General features: G+C 37.0%; 1 protein-coding gene across 3 annotated transcripts in view; it reads left to right on the top strand.

Moving 5' to 3' along the window:
* RNF17 (ring finger protein 17) overlaps positions 1–24,101 on the top strand; it is a 110,160-nt gene that overhangs the window by 83,057 nt on the left and 3,002 nt on the right. For 2 of the 3 annotated variants that reach the window (XM_003919744.4, XM_074387922.1), the window contains 9 exons: positions 1,228–1,517; positions 6,653–6,816; positions 8,934–9,053; positions 10,408–10,488; positions 12,934–13,059; positions 14,279–14,338; positions 16,446–16,562; positions 18,291–18,459; positions 21,499–21,634. In XM_003919744.4, the coding sequence (XP_003919793.2) occupies positions 1,228–1,517; positions 6,653–6,816; positions 8,934–9,053; positions 10,408–10,488; positions 12,934–13,059; positions 14,279–14,338; positions 16,446–16,562; positions 18,291–18,459; positions 21,499–21,634 (1,263 nt within the window). The remainder of the gene's footprint in view (positions 1–1,227; positions 1,518–6,652; positions 6,817–8,933; positions 9,054–10,407; positions 10,489–12,933; positions 13,060–14,278; positions 14,339–16,445; positions 16,563–18,290; positions 18,460–21,498; positions 21,635–24,101) is intronic. The other variant, XR_012514458.1, reaches the window with a different exon arrangement.

The raw sequence follows: 24,101 nt of genomic DNA, 5'->3' as shown, positions 1-24,101 counted from the left end.
GGAGTCCTGATGAAATGGAAAATGAATGAGAACTCAGAAAGAAAGTGGGACATGAGGCTAGATACGGGAGATCTGGCCTGGGTTGCCCGGGCTTTGGCATACAGCTAGCCTAATTTGCCTTTAGGCTAAAGCAGTTCCTTGATAGAAGACATGTTAGAATGGGAAATGGTAGGCAAGTTAATACTACTGACATTGTCTGCTGCCAGTTGTAATGTTCTTTACTGCTTTTACAGACTAAAACTGCCAGCTATCTTAAGGCAGCAGTGGGTTGGGGGACTAGCAGGTTATTTGAGGAATTATGTAGCTGTTTAGTTAATGTTTGTTGGTTTGTTTGTTTATTTTTGAGACTGAGTCTTGCTCTGTCACCCAGGCTTCAGTGCAGTGCTGTGATCTCAGTTCACTGCACCCTTTGACCCCAGGGTTCAAGCAGTTCTCATGCCTCAGCCTCCCAAGTAGCTGAGATTCCAGGCATATAGCACCATGCCTGACTAATTCTTGTGTTTTTAGTAGAGACAGGGTTTCACCATGTTGGCCAGGCTGGTCTCAAACTTCTGACCTCTGGTCATCTGCCTGCCTCAGCCTCCCAAAGCCCTGGGATTACAGGTGTGACCCACCACGCCCAGGCCTTATTTCCTTTTAAAAGTACAGGAGATTAGAACAAACAGAAATTTGATATAATTATGCTAAAACACAACCAACATTAATATTTCCTTCTAAGATTTTATTTTTTGTACAGTAGGGATACCTATTACTTTTAAGTGGAAGGGAATAATATAAAGTAGAAAAACTGAGTAAATATAGCATATTACTACTAACACCTAATATATGAATAGTACCTTAATATTTTTTAAGAGACTCATGTTTTCTTTATATTAATGGATGCTAATAGCTTGCCAGATGTCTGTTCTGTCTGTGGACTAAATTGAAATCGTCTTAAAGGTGTTATATCTTCTAGTAATATTGAATTCATTGTACCACGTTAAGGAAATTTTAAGAGAGCATAGTCTATAAATACGAGATAGAAATTTAAAACATTTACTTAAAATTTTATTGCTTTTTCTCGTCAGTCTCAAAGTAATTTTAACTTGTTATGCTAATTTTTATATAACAAATTAGAGGAAATATTTTCTTTGAATTTCATGTGTATCTGAAGAATTCTTTTTATATGTTTTACCCAGAATTTTATATTTGCTCATGTTTAGATATGTTCTTTTTTGGATGTTACAGAATTAACAAATTAGATAACAGCCATTCGTTATCTGAGAAGTCTCTGAAAGTCCCCCTGGAACAAGAAGATTCAGTAGTTATTAACTGTATTAAAACTAACTTTGACCCTGACAAAAAAGCTGCTGACATAATCAGTGAACACAAAGTGTCTGAACTTCAGGAGAAAATTCTAGAACCAAGAACCACTAGATGCTATAAACCACCAGCTATTCCTAACATGAAAGTATTCGAGGCAACAGTCAGCTGTGTTGGTGATGATGGAACTATATTTGTATTACCTAAATCGTCAGGTGAGACCTTCTGTGTTACGTAGCCTCCAGTTCTCTAGTAAGAATGACAGGGATTGAAGTACCGTGGGCAACCTCTTTGAATGTTATTTTCACAAGGTTGTTAGGATTATTAAATGATTTCACATAATGTGTGCAAAGTGCTTTTAAATAGTGCCTAACACATAAAAATTATTTAATGCAGTCCTTTCATTATTCTAACATAGCCGTGTTACATAATTATGTGAGTGCTATTCTCAGTATAAGAAGAAAGGAATTTGGAATTTCATTTCCACTATTGGGGCAGATTGAACAACTCTCCCAAATAAGTCAGATCAAATGCCTATTTTTTTAAATTAACATTTACTGAATTGGCATAAAAGTAAAGAATATACCAAGCTCCAAAACAAAGTGAAATCACACACTGGGAGGTAAGTGTACGCCAAAGAAGGCAATCACTCTAGAGTTGCTTCATAGCTGTAGAACCTTGAACAACTTTGATAACTACATCAAGTTCAAGAAAAAGGAAATAAAGCCCCAGATCCCTTTACTCAAAGTGGGAAATCTAATAGGACATGAAGATGGGGATTCAAAAGGGTGACTTCCACAGTGTGGTGTAAGGGTCAATGTGCTGATCACACTAAAAATGATTAAAACTAGATGTTAAAATGAATTTTTGAAGATTATTATAAAATGTTATTGTGAAAGAGTATAAAATGTGTTATTTAAATAAAAACAAAATGAGTAGCCATAGCATAGACACATTCCCCATGATAAGAAGCAGCATCACCAGAACCTAAGCAGACCTGTGTGGCCCTACTTGATCCTGTTTCCTGTTTTGCCACCAAAGATATAGCCACTTTCCTGATTTTGATAATTATAATCTCCTATATGCATCACTAAACAAATGTTTTAGGTTTTCAATCTTTTAAACTTTATATAACCAGAACCCAGATGTACATATTCTTTTGTGACTTTTCATCAAAACGTTTGAGACTTGTCCACCTTGATTCATCTCATTATATTTCATTCATTTTTGTTTGTTTGTTTGTTGTTTTCTTGAGGCAGAGTCTCAGTCTGTCACCAGGCTGGAGTGCAGTGACGTGATCTCGGCTCACTGCAACCTTCACCTCCCAGGTTGAGGTGAGTCTCCTGCCTCATCCTCCCAAGTAGCTGGGACTACAGGTGTGTACCACCACTCCCAGCTAAGTTTTGTATTTTAAGTAGAGACGGGGTCTCACCATGTTGGCCAAGATTATCTTGATTTATTGACCTCGGGATCTGCCTGCCTCAGCCTCCCAAAGTGCTGTTTTGTTCATTTTTTAAACAAATTAATAGCATTCCTTTCAATGTTTATAGCTCAGTTTATCCATTCTACTATTGATGACATGTTTCTGGATTTTCCATGATTACAAAAAATCCTGTCAACATTCTTGTACCCATGTCTTGTTACACACAGGCAAAATTTTTGTAGAGTACATAATCTAGTGAACAGAATTGGTGGATCATTGGCCTGGCACAGTGGGTCACACCTGTCATCCCCACAATTTGGGAGGCTGAGGTGGGCGGATCACATGAAGTCAGGAGTTTGAGACCAGTCTGGCCAGGATGATAAAACCCCATGTCTACTAAAAATACAAAAATTGGCCAGGCGCAGTGGCTCATGCCTGTAATCCCAGCACTTTGGGAGGCCGAGGCAGGCAGACCACGAGGTTAAGAGATTGAGACCATCCTGGCCAACATGGTGAAATCCCGTCTCTACTAAAAATACAAAAATTAGCTGGGCGTGGTGGTGCATGCCTATAATCCCAGCTACTTGGGAGGCTGAGGCAGGCGAATCACTTGAACTTGGGAGACAGAGGTTGCATTGAGCTGAGGTTGTGCCACTGCACTCCAGCCTGACAACAGAATGAGACTCCATCTCAAAAAAATAAAAATAAAATAAAAAATAGTTTTTCCAAGTTGTTTATAACAGTTGACGCTTGTCACTAGCAGTGCATGAGGATTCCCATTACCCCACATCCTTGTTAACACTTGATAATGTCAGATTAAGTTTTCCCAATCCTAGTAGGTATGAAATTATCCCTCACTATGGCTTTAATTAGCATTTCCTAACTTCATATGGGGTAAACGTTATTTTTTCTATTTGAGTCATTTGTATTTCTGTGTTTATGGAATGCCTGTCCATGTCTTGCTTGCTTACCATTAAGTCACTGCTTTCTGATTTATAGTTCTTAATATATCCTGAACAGTTACCCCTTCATAGTTTTATGTGTTGCAGATATCTTCTCTCAGTTTCTTGTCTTTTTAGTGTCTTTTGGGAGTTTCTGTATGATCAGAAAGTTTTAACGTAGTTTTATCAGTCATTGCTTTTTGGTTTTGTATCTCAAATCCGTTCTTACTCTGAGATCAGAAAGCTATTTTGTTATATGGTCTTGTAAAAAAATGTTTATAGTTCTGTTGTTATGTAAAGTCTTTAAGCCATCCTGGAATAGATTTTTAGGTAGATATGAAGAAGAGATCTAATTTTTTTTCTAGATTTAGTTAGTAGTTCCAGCTCATCTGCTTAATACTCCACATGTTCCCCACTGATCTGCAGTGCCAACTTTGTCAAAAATTAAGGTTCTATATATGCAGGAGTTGTTTCTGAACTTTTTTTTTTTTTTTGAGCTGGAGTCTTGCTCAGTCACCAGGCTGGAGTGCAGTGGCTCAGTCTTGGCCCACTGCAACCTCTGCCTTCTAAGTTCAAGTGATTCTTTCGCCTCAGCCTCCTGAGTAGCTGGGACCACAGGTGTGTGCCACCACGCCTGGCTAAGTTTTTTGTATTTTTAGTAGAGACGGGGTTTCACCGTGTTGGCCAGAATGGTCTCTCTCTCTTGACCTCGTGATCTGCCCACCTCAGCCTCCCAAAGTGCTGGGATTACAGGTGTGAGCCACTGCGCCCAGACTGTTTCTGAACTTTCTATTCTGTGTTAGTTCTATTTATCTATCCCTACACCAATACAGTTTTTTTCCTGAATATAGCCTATATTACTTTTGTTGTATATAGAAGTTATAATGCTTGAAATCCATTGACTTTCTTGTTCTTCAGGTGCATCTTAGCTCCTTAAATCATGTGTTTTCTTTACCCTACCCTGTTGTTTCTGTGGGACACACTGCGTGCAAAGTGTTGCAAGGTCACAAAACAAAGGCAAAGTTAGACTAGAGATGAGGAAGGAGAATATTTTTGAGAAATTCTCCAAACTCCATGGCTTTGGAAATACAGATCGATATGGACAAGAAGAAAATACTGGCAGACCTTTTTAGAGTTAGGAACTTAGAGAAAGAACTCACACAGCGATAGGCATAAGTAAGACATAAAGGTTCAGCCTGGCTGAAAGAATAGAAGTAATGAAGTTTGGTAAGAACAAGGGAGTTAGATACGTGATGAAGCAGTTGGGTTTTTAGCATCATGATGTGAGGGCTGCCACCCAGGATTTTACTACTTCCTCCATGATTTCAATATTTTTGTGCATCTGTAAACCTTGGGATCCTTGAGAATGTAAAAATCCTGGAGCCCCATTTTTTGTATACCATACACATTATTGGCAGAATTTAGAACTTAGGCCACCAGTGAGGATGTAGACATCCTTAATACTCTCCCAGCATGGAAGAGAAGCAACATGAAGCTAGCTTCTATAGACTGCTAAAATGCCTCTCAGATCAGGACTAGCATAAATTAACCTGCTTTTCACCATTGTGTCTCTTATTTCCCTCACCTTGGGACTAAGATGCTGGGGATATGGATGGAGGGTTTCCAGGTTTGTAGGACCTGTCACTTAAACAAGTTTGGAGGCTCTCTATGAAGAAAGAATACAGTCTGAGCACAGTGGCTCATGCCTGTAATCTTAGCACTTTAGGCCAAGATTGCTTACGCCCAGGAGTTCGAGACCAGGCTAGGCAACATGGCAAGACTCCATCACTACAAAACATGCAAGTATTAGTTGGACATGGTGGTATATTCCTGGATCGCAGCTACTCAGGAAACTGAGGCAGGAGGATTGCTTGAGTCCAGAGGTCTAGGATATAGTGAGCTGTGTTCATTCCACTGAACTCTAGCCTGGGCAGCAGAGTGGGACCCTGTCTCATTTTCTAAAAATAAAATAAAATGTCGAAGTTTATATTTCTTGAGACTGAGAACTAAGATTACAACAAATGACTGGAGCTTTAGGAACCTTTGAGAATATTCAGGTTCTTCCTGAGATCTTTAGGCTTATATGCAAATGCTTCCTGACTATAGCTTGGGCCCATCAGAATAGTCGATAACTCTCGCAATCATAGAGCTTAAATGTCATAGTTAGTATCTATGGGTGTGGGTGTGGCAGATATGAATTTACTGAAATTTTTCTCTCATTTGTTGATCTCTTAAATATATTTTTTAATTTGAAAGAATAAAATCGGTACAATTAGCTGTTCTAGAAGAAAAATAATGTTTGAGACCTGTGGTAATAGTACTTAACCCAGAAACTTTGCTTGACATGTGTAAATAGTCATTCTTCAAACTGGTAGCCTGTAAACTGCCAGGCAGTGTGCTGGATGCTTTACATCTAATCCTTCTCACAAGATTCTGTTATACCCAGAATAGGTGGTTATTATGGAAGAATAAACTGAGGCTTATTGGAGGTAAGGGAACTACCCGAGATCACACAACTAAAACAGTAAGGTTGGAATGGTAGCTGACTCCAGAGCTTGTCCTCTATGGTATCAGTTATGGATATATTTACTGTGGAAATAATGGGCCAATTAGCAATGAAAGCAAAATTGAAATTTTAATTTATATTCCCCTCATTATACTGTATCTAAGCATCAAGTAATATGTAACTTGTGTTCTGCTTTACTTAGGGCGGTCAAACTGACCCTATTTTAAATTGGTAGTACTTTCATATTAGGCTAGCTGGTGTGTGTTTAGAGATCCTTATGATGTTTGTACTTTCATAATATCAAAAGATCATAATATTGTTTATGTGCTATTACTAGTATGTTTTAAAACAGATTTTTACAAAAGTTCTGTTTTGGAGACTGATCTTTAATTATACTACTGAAGAGATGTTATTAAATTGACAAATGATAGGGAATTTTCCTAAATGCTTTCTATCTTTAATACTTTTTTTTTTTTTCAGAATTTGAGTTAATAAAAATGACAAATGAAATTCAAAGTAATTTAAAATGCCTTGGTCTTTTGGAGCCTTATTTCTGGAAAAAAGGAGAAGCATGTGCAGTAAGAGGATCTGATACTCTGTGGTATCGAGGCAAGGTGATGGAGGTTGTAGGTGGCATGGTCAGAGTGAGTCTGATATTCTTTTGTGACTATTCTGAGGTTAAATGCTATAGCATTAAATGGTCTTTTGTATTTTAAATGAGAAAATTGGATTAAAATATCTTTTGATGAAAATTGTGTAGGAAGATCAGTCATGTTACACTTTTATTTGTAATAAATTTTCATTTTATTTTCAAATATATTTAGTAACCTGAATAAGCAAAAAATATTTTTAGGGAGGGATTTGATCATTAGTTAATGGTTGGACCACTTAGTTTTAATTGGTAACCCTGTTTGCACACATAGTGTTAAGTAAAACGATATGTTTTCTAATATATTAAATATCTCACTAGCAAATTAGTTATGGCCTAGTCAGCTTTTCAGGGTAATGGCTAATTTTCCATTCCAGAGTAATAAGGTAGCACTCAGGTTTCATTCAAAATCTTCAAAAATAGCTACATCCTTTAAAAGATGTAGATATATAAAATATAGATGTAAATACCTCCAGTACATCGTATTTACTAAGTAAAGCAATGAAATCGATGAAATACTTCATCATGTATTCAGCACTTGAAAACTTTAGTTTTAATTGGGGGTGGGGGAAGAAAACCTTAAGTGTAAATGTCTTTGGTTTCCACCTGGACAGGAGTTTATTATCTGTTTGATGATGATGTCTAATGATTACACAGTACTTCAGGTTTTTTTTTAGCTTCCTTCACATATATGCATTTATATTTTATAATTTGTTCACAGTTATTCTAGATGTAGATTGTTATTCTCATTTTACTCATAAGAAAATTGTAATTTAGGTTCAGTGACCTGCCATGATTACTAGGTCGTGGTGCTAGAATTAATATTCAAGCACTTGATTCCTAAACTTCTGATTCTAAGTCTTAGGCTTTTTCTACTGAACTACAAACTTTTAATGGTTTTCATAGAAGTCAAATATTTTCAAATTTGAGATAAGTACTTAAACATCTGGATAGTTACAGGGGTTATCTGAGCAACTTGAATGTATGTGCAAAGTAACATATATTCACATATACATTTGAGTTGCTCAGATAACTCCTGACTTTTTTTCCCCCCACCGGTAAAATGAAATTCAGTGTTCTTCAAGTTGTTATACTACATGAACTTTATGTTTGTAGAAACTAAATAAGATGGTGAACTTTTATAAAAACTTTTTTTGCTGTCCAAATAACTATTTAACTTACTTAAAAGAACTTTGATAGTTTAATCATCAGGTTTTATGTTTTCATGTGCTCACTTTACATTTTTAGTGTACACAATGGATTTTTCATTTCATAACCAGGTATCTTTCAAAGTTTATCCTGTGATCCACATTAAGAAATAAAAATCTTGTGAAACCGTACACTAATTATCTGTGATGTATTGGGACATTTTTTGTTCAATTCTATTTGATTTTTTAATGCGAATTGCCAAGCAAATCCAATTAAGCAGTGATATGTTCATTTCATTATGTTGGGACAAAATAAATAATTTATTGGCATTCTTTATTCTTAAGACAATTTAGAAATTGAATTATCAAGATTAAAGCATTTCAAAAGAATTTGTAAATCCAGTAAGACCTAGTTTTTTTTAAAAAAAGTCTCATGCATTAAGTGTTAGAAAACCTTTTTACAGTGAAGTTTGATACACTTCACTGATGAGGGAATAAATACAGTGTTGCTTTTTTTCCTGGAAACTTTTTAAATGCAGATTTTAAATTTTTCAAGATGTCTTTTTTTTTTTTTTTTTTTTTTTTTTTTGGAGAAAAGTTCTTGCTCTGTCACCAGGCTTGGAGTACAGTGGTGCAATCATAGCTCACTGCAGCCTCTGCCTCCAGGCTTACGCAGTCCCTCCCACTTCAGCCTCCTGAGTAACTGTGACCACCACCACAGCCAGTTAATTTTTGTGTTTTTAATTGAGATGGGGCCTTACCAAGTTGTCCAGGCTGGTCTCAAACTCCTAGGCTCAAACACTCCATCCACCTCTGCCTCCCAAAGTGCTGGGATTACAGGCGTCAGCCACCAAGCCCGACCTGTCTTTTATTTTTATTTTTTTTTCCAAATAACAGAAAATTCCTTTTGTCCCCTAGCTTTTAATAACAATTTTAACTATTAATTTTATTTGGCCTGTTTCAGGTACAATATTTAGATCATGGATTCACTGAAAAGATTCCACAGTGCCATCTTTACCCTATTTTGCTGTATCCTGACATACCCCAGTTTTGTATTCCTTGTCAGCTCCATAATACTACACCTGTAAGTACATAATAATGTGTGGGACGATTAATTTTAAATAGTTTTTGTTAATACATTTTTAGAAATATTTACAATGTAAGATGAAATTTTAGTTGCAATAAAAAAGTAATAAAACAGCAACAAATATTACCAAAACAGCTAAACAGCCTTTATGAAGACAGTTACAAAATTATATTGAAGGCTGTAAAACATCTGAATAAATGAAGAGACGTGTTTATAAGTGGGAAGGTATAAGATTGCAAAAATTTATCAAATGAAATTACAACAAACTTGAAACTGGAGATCAGATAAAAGAGTGTCTTATTCTGTCTTGCTGCATAACAAATTAAGCTGAGACATAGTGGTCTAAAACAACAATAAACTTTTATTTATCTCATACAGTTTCTGTGGCTCAGGGATTAGGAATGGCTTAGCTGGGTTGTTTTGACAAGGGGTCTGTATTCGTTTTCACACTGTTACACAGGTACTACCTAAGATTGGGTAATTTATGAAGAAAAGAGGGATAATTGACCCACAGGTCTGCATGGCTAAAGAGGCATTAGGAAATGTAAATTGTGGTAAAAGGTGAAGGAGAAGCAAGTACCTTCTTCACAAGGTTGCAATAGGAAAAGAGATTGAAGGTTGAGGGGAGAAATGTTAGACACTTTCAAAACGATCAGCTCTTCTGAGAACTCAGTCAGCGTGAGGGAAACTACCCCATGATCCAGTCACCTCCCACTAGGTTGCTCTCTCAACACATGGGGATTACAATTCAAGATGAGATTTCGATGGAGACAGAGCCAAAGCATATCAGGGTCCCTTGTGATACTGTAGTCAAGATATTCACCGTAAGTGTAGTCATCCTAAGGATTAACTAGGGACAGAGGGTCCACTTCAGATGGTTGACTCATGTGGTTGTTGGAGGAAGGCTTACTGCCTCACCATGTGAACCTCTTAACACACAAAAACATGACAATCACTATTCCTTAATGAATATATATATCGTAGGCCTTGTACAAGCAGTACATTGGCATATTGGTCTTTTTAAAAAAAGTTTTAGATGTAATGTTTTGCTTTTAAATGTAGGATGTGTGTGTGTGTGTGTGTGTGTGTGTGTGTGTGTGTGTGTGTGTGTTTTAATCTCTCACCTCTTGCTGAACAGGTTTTATTTTTAAAGTATAAAATGAATACTCAAATTACTAATTTTTAAAGATTATTTTTATCATGTACCTATGCTATTCTCTAAGAATTGCTTGTGTGTTTTATACTACTACCCGATACTATTTGTTTATGGCTACTTTTGTGTATCTTAATTTGCTTCCTGGTCTTATTTTATGAAAGCATAAAAGAATCTGAGTTTATTAATCCCAAATAGGTTGGGAATGTCTGGCAACCAGATGCAATAGAAGTTCTTCAACAACTGCTTTCGAAGAGAGAGGTGGAAGTTCACATTATGGTAATTTAAAGTATATATAGTTGGTATAAATTATTTGCCATAAAGTGTTATAACTAACATAATTTGAGGGCTATTTTTGATAATAAACAGTGGTATATACCTTCTTATGTGAATATAAATTACTCATTAGCATAAAATAAACTATCAGGTTGGTTCCTAGACTTGCTTTAAATAAGCCTGATTTTGAGCAAGTTTCTGAGAACTTTCATAACCATTAAAGTCAGTAATTTGAAAGATTCTTTATTAACAGCTTGTCTTATTATAGGGGGCAGTATTAAATTGTTGGACATGTTTATAAATATATGTAGCAGTTTCCAAGATGGTGCTGTATACTCAACACTGTCTTAGGTCCAGGTAATTCAGAGAGTTTATCATGATCTTTGTCCTCAAAGCCTGTATCTGGTTAGTGAAACAAGACATAAACCTAAAAAGTTTCCACTATAAAGTAACATGCCGAAAGCTAAGTAACTGGTCAAAAGAGTAGCAGGAGTTTAGAGATGGTGAGAATTGAGGTAGCCTGTAAAGCAAAGATGGTAACGTTCTCCTGACAGGGGAAACGAAATGCACAGTGATACAAAGAGACATTTTAGCGAAATAGTCTGTTTGACTTGAAAAGTGGAAGTTTTGTGAGGAGTAGTGGTAGTGAATAGCGTTCAGGAGAGGTACGGGCCATTTGGTGGGGTTGGTAAGAAGGGCCTCAGTGGAGGTTTCTGAGCAGTGAGGTAATAAAGATCAACCTGCAGCTGCTATGTTTGCAGGACCCAAGTGGGAAGATATATGGTAAGGAAAGTATGTTTGTATTAAAGGGTGCTGATAGAGTGATAAAAAGACCTAAAGGAGGCACAGACCCACTTAAATAAGAAAGTGGCTTTTGTTATTACTAAGAGTTCCTCCCTAGTTACTCAGCTCTCCATGGCAAGTCACTGAAGTAAGGTAGACATAAGTAAGAAAGATAAATTTTTAGTTTGTCTAGACAGCTTCCTTTGCTACTTAGCTTAATTAACGTAAAAGAACAACTTGTGGTATAGCAAAGGCTGCCAGGTTTCAGAGACCATGAGCGTGCATGCCACACAACCCGACTGACAGCAGGCCTGGCCAAGACTTAACTCCTCTTCCTGAAATACAAAGGGAGCTGCTGACAGAGGGCCTCTTAGGTGCTAGCCTCTGCTCTAGGCCTGGACACACAGCTGAGGGCTGAGAAGTAAGAAATCCCTGCCTTTCTAGAGCTTCCATTTCAGGTTGGGAAAGAGAAAACAAAATAAACTCTAAGGAATATTAGATAGTGATGGGTGCTAGGAGAAAAAAAAAAACAAAGCAAAGGAGGCTGATAGAAATGGCATGGCCAGGGAGGAGGTTCCACTTTAAAAATTTTAGTCAAGACCTTAAAATGGTTAGAGAACAGACCTCTAGGTGCAGGGAGAAGAGTGCTGACGCAGGAGCAGGACTGAGCGGGAGGGGACTGCATTGACAGAAGACTGAACGGGAAGAAGAGAGAGGACAACATCTACTGGGAGGCAACAACAGTAATTCAGTGAGGAGCAGTGAAACTGAGGAGCAATGAGTTTGGACAAAGGTGGGATCAGTGGAAATGAAGAGAATTGCTGTGGGTCAGCTTATCAGTTAGGGACACATTCAGTACCCAATAACTGTAAATGGACTTTATTCACAGTTTTTTGTTTTTTGTTTGTTTTTTTTTGAGACAGAGTTTCACTTGTTACCCAGGCTGGAGTGCAATGGCGCCATCTCGGCTCACCGCAATCTCCGCCTCCTGGATTCAGGCAATTCTCCTGCCTCAGCCTCCCGAGAAGCTGGGACTACAGGCGTGCACCACCATGCCCAGCTAATTTTTGTATTTTTAGTAGAGACGGGGTTTCACCATGTTGACCAGGATGGTCTCGATCTCTTGACCTCGTGATCCACCCGTCTCGGCCTCCCAAAGTGCTGGGATTATAGGCGTGAGCCACCGCGCCCGGCTATTCACAGTTTTAAAGTTACTGTGATTCCTGCTTTTAGACTCTTCTGAGTCCTGCCAATTTTTGGGCATTTAAATGAAACTTCATTTCTTCACCTGTGAATATAACCTTTTATTTCTCCTTCTATGTAATTTATTAGTATCATCTAAAGGTGATGTATTTGGGAATTGGAATTATATATAGCGAGTTATTTTGTGGTAAATGACTAGAAAACCCTTTGGACTTGTAAGTATATTTTACCTAAACCAAAGTGGTAAATTACTCCCTTATAACGTGTCAAAATACCAGGAAGAAAATTCTATGAAATGAGTCACTAGCCAGTCTAGTTAATACTATGATTGTCAGAAAAAGAAGAAGAAAAAAAAAATACTATGCTTTTCGGAAGCTAAATTTGATATTTGCTGACTATAAAAAGGTAGTCATCAAATGGACTTTATTTTAATAATAATAATCTTTATTGAATTTAAAATAGGAATTACCTAAAAATCCATGGGAGAAATTGTCTATTCATCTCTATTTTGATGGAATGTCACTTTCTTATTTTATGGCGTATTATAAATATTGTACTTCTGAACATACTGAGGAGATGTTGAAAGAAGTAAGTGAACTATTTTTCTATAAAAATCTAAAGTGTAGAAAAATCTAGTTAAAATGTTACATTTGGTTTTACACTATGTCTTAAATATGATTCTACATATCTGATCTATTAAGAGAGTCTAGAGGATATATACATTTTGCTGAGAAAGATAAAATAGGCTGTATTATGCATTATAAATGTCCTGTAAAAGACTTTAATTACATTAAGATTAATGTTTCTCTACCTACAAACCTAGTGTGATTGGTGCCCATGCTATTCAGTGTTGTTTGAATGTAGGAATGCACATTCTAAAATCTTTATAGTCAGTAACAGAAGAGGGCTCTAGCGCCAGATAAAATATTTTTTTCTTTTACTTGACACAAAAGCCATGTATTCCAGAATTCACTCATTTTCCTTCTTACAGGAAACCCTGAACCACATTTTGAGCTTAGCTTCTATAAGTGGCTCATTCCTTGCTTGGTGCTCCTGTGGTTTAGTACTTTTAAAAATATGGCCTGTTACAGATATGGTTTCACATTTCAAGGAATAGATTATGCATCATTATATTTTATATCACAATATATTTTTATTTTTGATGATAGTACACAATCAAACATTGTTCTATAGATACAGAAAATTACTTTCTTCTCTCAAATAGAAATTGTGTTGTAGCTTCGTACCTGTAATTCTCACTGCCAGCTTTTTCTTTAAAGCAGAGGTGTGGGGCAGCCCCCTGGCACCAAGCAGCCTGAAAGTGCCCCAGCCCAGAAGCTAAAGCAGAGGTGTGGTTGTTGTGGGTGAGAGAGAGAGAGAGAGAGAGAGAGAGAGAGAGTGTGTGTGTGTGTGTGTGTGTGTGTGTGTGTAAAAGAAGTTTCATCTGTTGTTAAACAGGTTTTATACAGATTACTTAGTTTTTCTGTTCCAGTTTTACTATTCACTATGATCATTTTAAAGGGAAAGTTAAGAGCTCCCACTCTTACAATAGATGAATTAGCACTGACATGTGTTAGCATAAGTTTGAGGTTTCTTATTGTTGAAAACTTAAGATTATTCAGAACATTAGATTTGCCTGCAATTGATCTCAAATAAATAAATGAATACCAACAAGGAAATGCCCCCAGTTTTTGATGGGATGAAATATGGAAAGTATCTTAAAACAATATAGCTAAAGGTGATTTTACTCAACAATTCTTTTTTTCCAACTTTAATTTTACTTTTTGAAATGCTTGGTTTATTTCAGAAACCAAGATCAGATTGTGATAGAAAGTATGAAGAGGAACAATGGGAAATAAGGTTTGAGGTAAGTAACAGTCCAAGTATTTTGGAAACTTTGGACACTTCATTAATACAAAGGATCTGATACAGGACAGGAAAAGCTTTCTTTTATAATAAGGTTTATTGAGATATTTTTATATCGTAGAATTTACCTATTAAATGTATACTTCAGTGGTGTTTAATACTGTTCACTGTTTTGTAACCATCACCACTGTCTGTTTCCAGAACATTTCATCACCCCAAAAAGAAGCCCCATATTAACAGCAGTCATTCTGCATTCTTCCTTCCCTAGCTTCATGACAGCCACTTCATCTTCTGTCCCTGTGGATTTGTTTATCCTGTATATTTCATATAAATGGAATCATATGCTATGTGGTCCTTTATCATTGGCTTTTCACTTAGCATAACATTTTCAAGGTTCATATATGTTGTACATATTAGTGCTTTATTTCTTTTAATTGCTGAATAAAATTCCATTGTATGGACATAATTTTGTTTACTCGTTAATCTGTTGATAGACACATGGGTTTTTTCCGTTTTATGGTGATTGTGAATAATGTTGCTGTTTGATCAGGTACAAGTTTTTATGTAGACATATTTTTCCTTCTTTAGAGTATACACCTAGTAGTGGAATTGCTGAGCCTATGGTAATTATGTTTAACATTCTAAAGATCTCCAAAACTGTTTCTCAAAGTGTCAGCATCATTTTACATGTATGCCAGTAGTATGTGCACAAGGACCCCGTTTTTCCACCTCCTCACCAGATTACTACTTGTAATCTGTTTTTCTAGCCGTTTTAGGTTAGTTGTGAAGTGGCATATCATTGTAGACTTGATACGCTTGTCCCTGGTGATTAGTATTGTTGAGGATCTTTTCATGTCTTATTGGCCATTTATGTGTATATATTTGAGAAATCCCTTCAAATCTCCCTGTTTTTATTTGGGTTATTGATCTTCTTATTGTTGAGCTATAACAGTTCTTTGTAATTCTCCATGCAAGTACCTTATCAAATATATGATTGCAAATAATTTCTTTTATTCTGTGGGTTGTCTTTTCACATTGATTGATTTGAGAGAGAGTGTCTCGCTATATTACCCAGGCTAGTCTTGAACTCCTAGGCTCAAGCAGTCCTCCCACCTTTTTGCAGAGTAGCTGGAACTACAGGCCACTACACCCAGCTTTCTTTTCATTTTTTTGATAGTTTGCTTTTAAGTACCAGAGTTTTTAATTTTGACGAAGTCCAATTTTTCTGTTTTTTCTTTTGTCACTTGGACTTTTTGGTGCAGGAAAAGTTTTAGTAAGTGAACCTTTGTAGTTTACAAAAATAACATACCCTTATTGTAAATTACATATTACTTAGTTAAGTTCAACAAATTTCAACAGTGGTAAATCACTTCTTGCTGAATTTTCCCAGGTTCAAAAGTTTTGCTTTGTTTAGCTACCAGTTTGGAAATGTTAAATAGTAATAAATTAACCTACAAATTTGAATATGATGGACTTACTTAAGATAATTATCATATTATTGAAGAATAAGAACTTTTTATAAAAATATTGCTGGTATTTGCAGAAAAACGTGCACCACATTTTTATATACATTTGCTTTTAACAGTTGCTAGGTGCTATGCTCTTCTTGGCAGTCACATAGCTGTAGTATTTCTTAGGCTGTCATAGAAAGCACACCTTTTTAATGATTTTAACTTACATTTTCTTTTAGCATTTCATGTATTATTTTAGTTTTTATTAGAAAGTACTTATTCTTAAATACCGTAAAAGTTTATAGAAGGAAAAGGGATCTGTTCCTCATTGTGCACCTCAAACACCCCAGCCTTCATTAGTGGCAGTTACTATTGACTATTCATCTAGAATTGTATGTGTGTATATAGATAATCAGTAAACATTCATGCATTTTTTTTTTTGCACAAAATGCTTTTTAAAATTAGAGGACAAAAGAATGTTACAGACCTTTATCATCACATTTTGGTCCTACTGTAACAAAATCATTCTGTGGTATTCAGTATTTAAGAGAGCTTGCTTTCTGTGAATTGAAAGTAAATTGGCACCATCATGAATTTTTATAATGTAATAGATTTTTGTCCTCATTCTGAAATTTGAATTTTTTTGTGGTGTTTCAGGAATTGCTTTTGTCTGAAACAGAGACTCCTCTTTTACCACCATATTTGTCTTCATCTCTGCCTCCCCCAGGAGAACTCTGTGCTGTTCAAGTTAAGCACGTTGTCTCACCTAATGAAGTATGTATGTAATCAAAATGATTAGTTGGTGATTAAAAACATAAAAGGCTATCTTGGTCTTAAACAGTAGAAATCTCTACAGTTCAAATGGTACAGATCTCAAAAGAAAAAAAAAAAACACTGGAAGTGACTCTTCATTTCTTTATCTTTCTGATTTCAAATATTGCAAATTTGTGACCTCTAGTTTGCCTCACCCTGTAATATCCTCTTCAGGTATTTGTTAATATTTAGGGCAAGTGTTTCTTAAGGACCTACTGGGTTCCCAGTGTTGTATTGCTTTATTCAATGTTATGTTTATATCTGATATTTAGATTTTTAAGGTAGAACTGGGTTCCCAGTGTTGTGCTGCTTTATTCAATGTTACGTTTATATCTGATATTTCTATTTCTACCTGTGAAATCTTAAGCATCTCCCCTTCCTCTTCCTGCACTGAACTCTTCCACTTAACCACCTGGCTGATACCATGTTCTCCTTATTATGTTTGTCTGCCTCCCCTTAGGATTTAGCTCCATGTTGTTCATTGAGGTATCCCAAGAACCTAGAATAGTGGCTGATAAATACTAGGCACCCAGTGAATATTGATTTAATGTATGAATAAAGGCACTGAAAGTTCACCTACATGTCCTTGGCTAACAGAGAGGAAGAAATAAGTAGCTTCAGCAGCTCCTTTATCCTTTTACACAGTAAGCCATTCTCTCACAGGCAGGGAAAGGATTTGCTTTCTAATTTCATCAGAGAGCAGATAAGTAGTATGTTATGCTCTATATAGTTGCTAAACAACTCTTGCTGGTTTGGGTAATTTTGTATTACCCAAACAGAGGTGGGTGATCCTTGCACCTCAGCCTTCCAAGATTTTCTGAGTTTGAGGTTATCAGTAGCTGAAATTATCATTTATTACTGCATCACAAGTTACCCTTAAACTTAGCGGCTTCGTACAACACATATAAGGGTCAGGAATCTGGGAGCTGCTGACTGAAGCACTCTAGCTTAGGCTCTCAGGAGGCTGCAATCATGATGTTGGTAGAGGCTGCAGAAACCACTTCTGAAAAGAGTCATTCACATGACACCACCTGGAAGGCTCTGTTTTCTGCCCGTGGCGCCTCTGGTGGTCTGCTTGCAGCATGGCTGTGGCTTCTTGGAGCATGAAATCCCTGACAGAGCTCTACCAAAATGGAAGCTACATGTTCTTATAAGTCAGTCTCAAGAGTCACACACTGTCATTGCAGTGTGTGTGTGTGTGGTTTTTTTTTTAATTGTTTTTGTTTGTTTGTTTTTGAGATGGGGGTCACATTCTGTCACCCGGGCTGGAGGGTGCAGTGACACAATCATAGCACACTGTAGCCTTAATTTCCCAGGCTAAAGTTTTCTTTCTGCCTCAGGCTCCCTATTAGCTGGGACTACAGGCATGTACTATCATGCCCAGCTAAGTTTTTTTTTATTTTTAGTAGAGATGAAGTCTCACTGTGTTGCTCCTGAGCTCAAGTGATCCTCCCACTTCAGCCTTCTAAAGTGCTGGCGTTACAGGCTTGAGCCTCTGTCCCCGGCGTAATCATGTTCTCTTGATTACAAGATAAGTGTGGCAGGATGTGGGAAGAAACAGGAGGTGAATATCAGGAGGTAGAGGTTTCCTGGGGACATCGCTGGAGGCTGCCGCAGTAATTTTGTCCACATAATTGAATTCTTGAAATTCCAGAATCTGAATTTTTTTCTTTCCTTCTCCCAACTTAGGTCTATATTTGCCTTGATTCTGTAGAAACTTGTAATCAGTCTAACCAGCATAGTGACACAGATGATAGTGGAGTCAGCGGGGAATCAGAATCCGAAAGCCTCGATGAAGCACTGCAGAGCATTAATACGAAAGTAGACACACTTCCTCCTCTGACAGATTTTAGAACAGGTATACTTACTGCATTTGAGTGAAGCAATATTTAATAAAACTTGGATTTGTTTTATTGGGCTGATAATCTTGGGCTATCTCTGATGTTGATATTTTCCTCATGTTCACTTTACATGCATGATTTCTTGGAATCCTCAAGAAACCAAGAAGATGACCTCTTTTGCGCTTTCTAGATTAGGAAGGTGAACTAAGAGACTTTAGGTAAACTCCCTTGAGAGCACTTTCATGTTCCACAAATAAGATGGTGTTGGAAAAATTGCATACAGATGACTTTTTAAGTTTGAGGTTATCAGTAGCTGAAATTTCAAGAGTTGTCATTCAGACCTTAATGGCTGTCATTTTAATTACAAGCTACCTACAATGGTAATGTTGGGGTCGAGTCTCAAAGTATGACCTGTTCTGTCAGGATAGGTCAGATTTCTACTCTTTTATCTTTTCAGTCCATTCTTCCCATGTTTATTAAATATGTGTGAGTCTTCGCTGAGGAAAACGTCTCTAGTCGTTTCAGTATTTGATGCATACAAATGTATTTATTCTTGATATTTTAGCAAAGGAAAAAAACATCAGTCTTATCTGTGTTCAGTGATTGTTTGTTTGTTTTTTGAGACACAGTCTCATTTTGCCATTCAGACTGGAGTGCAGCGATGTCATCTCGGCTCACTGCAACCTCCTCCTGGGTTCGAGTTAGTCTCCTGTCTCAGCCTCTCGAGTAACTGGGATTACAGGTGTGTGCTACCATACCCAGCTAATTTTTATATTTTTAGTAGAGATGGGGTTTCCCCATGTTAGCCAGGCTGGTGTCAAGCACCTGATCTCAAGTGAACTTCCCACCTTGGCCTCCCAAATTGCTGGGATTACAGGCATTAGCCAGCATGCCCAGCCTTTTGTTTTTGTTTTTGTTTTGAGACAGAGTCTTGCACTGTTAACGAGGCTGGAGTGCAGTGGTGTGATCTTGGCTTACTGCAACCTCCACCTCGCATGTGCAAATGATTCTCCTGCCTCAGGCTCCCAAGTAGCTGGGATAACAGGCCTGTGCCACTACACCCAGCTAATTTTGTTTTTTTAGTAAAGACAGGGTTTCTCCATGTTGGGCAGGCTGGTTTTGAACTCCCAACCTCTGGTGATCCGCCTGCCTCAGCCTCCCAAAGTGCTGGGATTACAGGCATGAGTCACTACACCTGGCCCTGATGACTCCCATGTATGCAAGAAATTGTCTATAATTCTTTAATAAAAATTACTTGAAATAAAAATCCTTATTCATTAGTCATACATTTTAATATCACTTGCCAAGTAGAATTCTCTGTGAAGTTACATAGAAAGCATGATGACATAAGGAAGTAGAACAAGATGGGAAACTGAGGCACATGCCATCACTCTGAAATCTAAGCATGTACAAAGGGAAGTACATACTGTACTATTTCTTCCACAGTTTTACTCAAGCCTAGCACTCATTAGCACACTTTTTTTCTTTACTGAGTATTTGCTTGTATCAGGTACTATGCTAGGAATACAAACAACAGTTCTGCACTCAAGAACAGGTGCCCTAAGCAGAAAAGAGACATGTAAACCAAGTGTAGTATGGAAAGAATAGCTCCTCTTAGAGGAGTGTGCATAATGCCATAGGATCACAGGGAAAGCAGTGATCAATTATTAGGGCTTTGTTGGTCATGTTGGAGCTAGGCTTTGAAAGAATGATAACTGCTCAAGATAATGAATACCCTAAAAACTGTCAGAATGTTTTTCTGATGTTTATGATAAACATCATAAAAAGACGGGCTCAGGAAAACACTCTAGTGAGGAGGGCAGCCATAAGCTAAATAGAAGCATCAAAGTTTTAAGTAAAAAATATTTAGGTAACTCTTTGAGGAAACATGGTAGAAGTTGTTTAGGAGAACAAATAACTGAAGAAGCCTGTAAATTGCAATAAGGACTTGACATTACGGGCAGTTAAGGTGTACCATTAAAGAATTTTAAATAAGAGCAATGTAATTGAATTTTTAAAAATTTAATTCTGGTGGTTCCATAGCAAATGAATGGGAGGACAGAATGGAAGGCGGGAACAGCAAACATGTATCATCCCTTGCCAAAGGTGATGACCCACACTAAAAGAGACAAGGGGGGAGTATCAGAAGTTGGGGCAGTGGCACTATGAGCTAATAAGCCTTAGGAATAGAAGAACTAGCAACTCTGAAAATGGGTGAAGTATCTTTGTTTGAAGCTTAATCCACAGGAATTAGTGAACAAAGGCTTATAAACTACAAACAGAAAAAGAGAAACCAACATGAGGCTAATGGTTCAATATTTAATTCTGGATGGTGAACATATGGTTGGTACATTTTCTTCTTTGTACTTTTCTGTATTAAACATTTCTGATACATAATTGTATACGTTTATGTTGTACGTGTGATATTACATGCATAGAATGTGTAATTACCAAGACAGTATTTAGGGTATTAATTACAGCAGTTATCATTTGTGTATTGGGAACATTTCAAGACTTCTAGCTAATCTGAAATATACCACCCATTGTTATTAACTAGGCACACTACTCTGCTATCAAATATTGAAACTGAACTCCTTTCTACTGTATGTTTGTACCTATCAACCAACCTCTCTTCTTCCCCCCACTCCAAACACATGTATATACATGTCTTTCATGGCCTCTTGTAACCATTAATGTACTTGTTATCTTCCTGAGACCCACTTTTTTTTAGCTCTTATATGAGTGAGAACATGTGATACTTGTCTTTTTGTGCTTCTCTTATCTCACTTAGTATAATGATCCATCCACGTTGCTGCAAATAACAAGATTCCATCCTTTTTTTTAAGGGCCAAATAGTATTCCATTGTGTATATACACCGCAAAATCTTTATCCATTCATCTGTTGACAGACACCTGAGTTGATTCCCTATGTTGGCTGTTGTGAATAGTGCTGTAATAAATGGGTGCAGATAGCTCTTTGATATGTTGATTTCCTTTGGAGTAAAAACATTTAATAGAAGACAGTATGATTTTTTTCCCTCTTTCTGTCTTTCCAGAAATGCCTTGCCTTGCAGAATATGATGATGGCTTATGGTATAGAGCGAAGATTGTTTCCATAAAAGAATTTAATCCTTTATCTGTCCTGGTACAATTTGTTGATTATGGATCAACTGCAAAGCTGACATTAAACAGGTTAAAAATAAATGTCAGGGTGTTGAATTAGGTTTCTTTGTTCATTTATATATATATATATATATATATATATATATATTATATGTATAGTTTTCTTATTGAGAATATTTGCCTCTTTTAAAAGAAAAGGATTCTAAGGCTGTTTATACATTAGGAAACTTTTAATCTAGATTTTTTATGATAAGAGTATACATAGAATTTATACTAGGATTTTTTTTTTTTTTTTTTTTTTGAGATGGAGTCTTGCTCTGTCACCTAGGCTGGAGTGCAGTGGTGCAGTGTTGGCTTACTGCAACCTCTGCCTCCCAGGTTCAAGAGATTCTCTTTCCTCAGCCTCCCAAGTAGCTGGGATTACAGCTGCTCGCCACCACTCCTGGCTAATGTTTTTGTATTTTTAGTAGAGACGGGGTTTAACCGTGTTGGTTAGGCTGATCTCGAACTCCTGACCTCAGGTGATCCAACTGCCTTGGCCTCCTAAAGTTCTGGGATTACAGGCATGAGCTACCACGTCTGGCCCATTTTAGCTGTTTAAGTATAATAACTAATTGGTGTTAAATACATTCACAAGGTTATACAGCTATCACCAGTTTCCATTTCCAGAATCATTTTGTCATTCCAAACAGAAATCCTGCACCCATTAACAATAGCATCCTAGTCCGTTCTTACCTAGTCCCTGGTAACCCATGGTCTACTGTCTCTGAATTTGCCTGTTCTGGGTACCTCATATAAGTAAATGCATACAGTATTTGTTCTTTTGTGACTGGCTTATTTCAATAGCATAATTTTTAAAGATTCATCCATGTTGTAGCATGTGTCAGAATTTACTTAAGGCTAAAAATATTTCATTATATGTGTGAGGGGTCTTCAAAAAGTTCATGGAAAATGCATACTATGAAAAAAACTGCATGGATTTCAACATTTTTTTCCCCAAAATAAATTTGTACTAACTTGTTCTAACATATCTGAACGGGATCTTGTTTGAGGCACTAAAAGGATAAGTGCAACATGAATTCTGCTCAGATTGAAACAAGAAACATCAAATTTATGGTGAAGCTTGGGTGGAGGAAGAGTGAGATCATTGTTGCTATATAAAAAGTTTATGGAAACAGTGCCCCAAAGAAAGCAGTTTACAAGTGGGTAACTTGTTTCATGAAAGAATGAGATGATGTTGAAGATGAAGCCCATAGCAGCAGCCCTTCCACATCAATTTGTGAGGAAAAAAATTAATCTTGTTCCTGCCCTAATTGAAGAGGACCAGCAACAGCAGAAGTAATAGCCAACACCGAAGACATTTCCATTGGTTCAGCTTACACAATTCTGACTGAAAAAGTTGAGCAAACACTCCACTCAATGGGTGCCAAACCTGTTGCACCGAGATCAGCTACAGATAGGAGCAGAGCTTTCAATGGAAATTGTAGACAAGCAAGATCAAGACCTTAAAGCATTTCTTCAAAGAACTGTGACTTCATATGAAACATGGCTTTACCAGTATGATCCTGAAGACAAAACACAGTGAAAAGAAAGAGGTAGAAGTGGTCCAGTCAAAAATAGACCAGTCAAGAGCAAAGACTGTGGCAACAGTTTTTTTGTTTTTTGTTTTGTTTTGTTTTTGTTTTGTTTTGTTTTGTTTTGATGCGATGCTCAAGGCATTTAGCTTGCTGGCTTTCTGGAAGGCCAAAGAATGGCAACATCATCTTATTAAGACTGTTTGAGAAAGCCAAAGCTTTAGCAGGAAAACGCCTGGGAAAGCTTCACCAGAGAGTCCCTTGCCAGCACAGTGCTCTGCTCATTCCTCTCTTCAAATAAGGGCGATTTTGCAAGAGTTTTGCCTAAATGGTTAGGCATCCACTTTACAGTCCTGATTTGGCCCATTCTAACTTGTTTTTTGTTTCCTAATCTTACTTTTCTCCAGTTAATAATGTAAGAAAGATCACATTGACATACTTAGATTCCTAGGACCCTCAGTTCTTAAGGGATGGACTAAATGGCTGTTACCATAGCTTACAAATGTTTCATGATCTTGAAGGAACTTATGTTGAGAAATGAAGTTTACATTTTTTATTTTCATCTTAATTTCATTTTTCCATGAAATTTTGGAGCCCCTCATATGGTATGTATACTACATCTTATCCCTTCACTGGAAGGTGGAACTTGGGTTGCTCCCCGCTTTTGGCTCTTGTGAATAATGCTTTTATGAACATGGGTATACATGTTTCTTTGAGTACCTGTTTTAGTTATTTTGGGTATATACCCAGAAATGGAACTGCTGGATCATATATTCTATGCTTAATTTTTGAGGAACCTCCATGGTGTTTCCCACAGTGGCTGCACCGTTTATATTCTCACGAGGAGTGTGCAAAAGTTCCAATTCTTGCACATCTTCACCAGCACTTGTAATTTTGTTGTTTATAGTAGCCATTCTAGTAGGTTTGAGGTGGAATCTCACTTTGGATTTGATTTGCATTTC

Source organism: Saimiri boliviensis, chromosome 16 (assembly GCF_048565385.1).
Source record: "Saimiri boliviensis isolate mSaiBol1 chromosome 16, mSaiBol1.pri, whole genome shotgun sequence".
Taxonomy (NCBI): domain Eukaryota; kingdom Metazoa; phylum Chordata; class Mammalia; order Primates; family Cebidae; genus Saimiri; species Saimiri boliviensis.
Note: the sequence above shows the minus strand (reverse complement) of the source record. Positions and strands in the feature narration are given on the sequence as shown.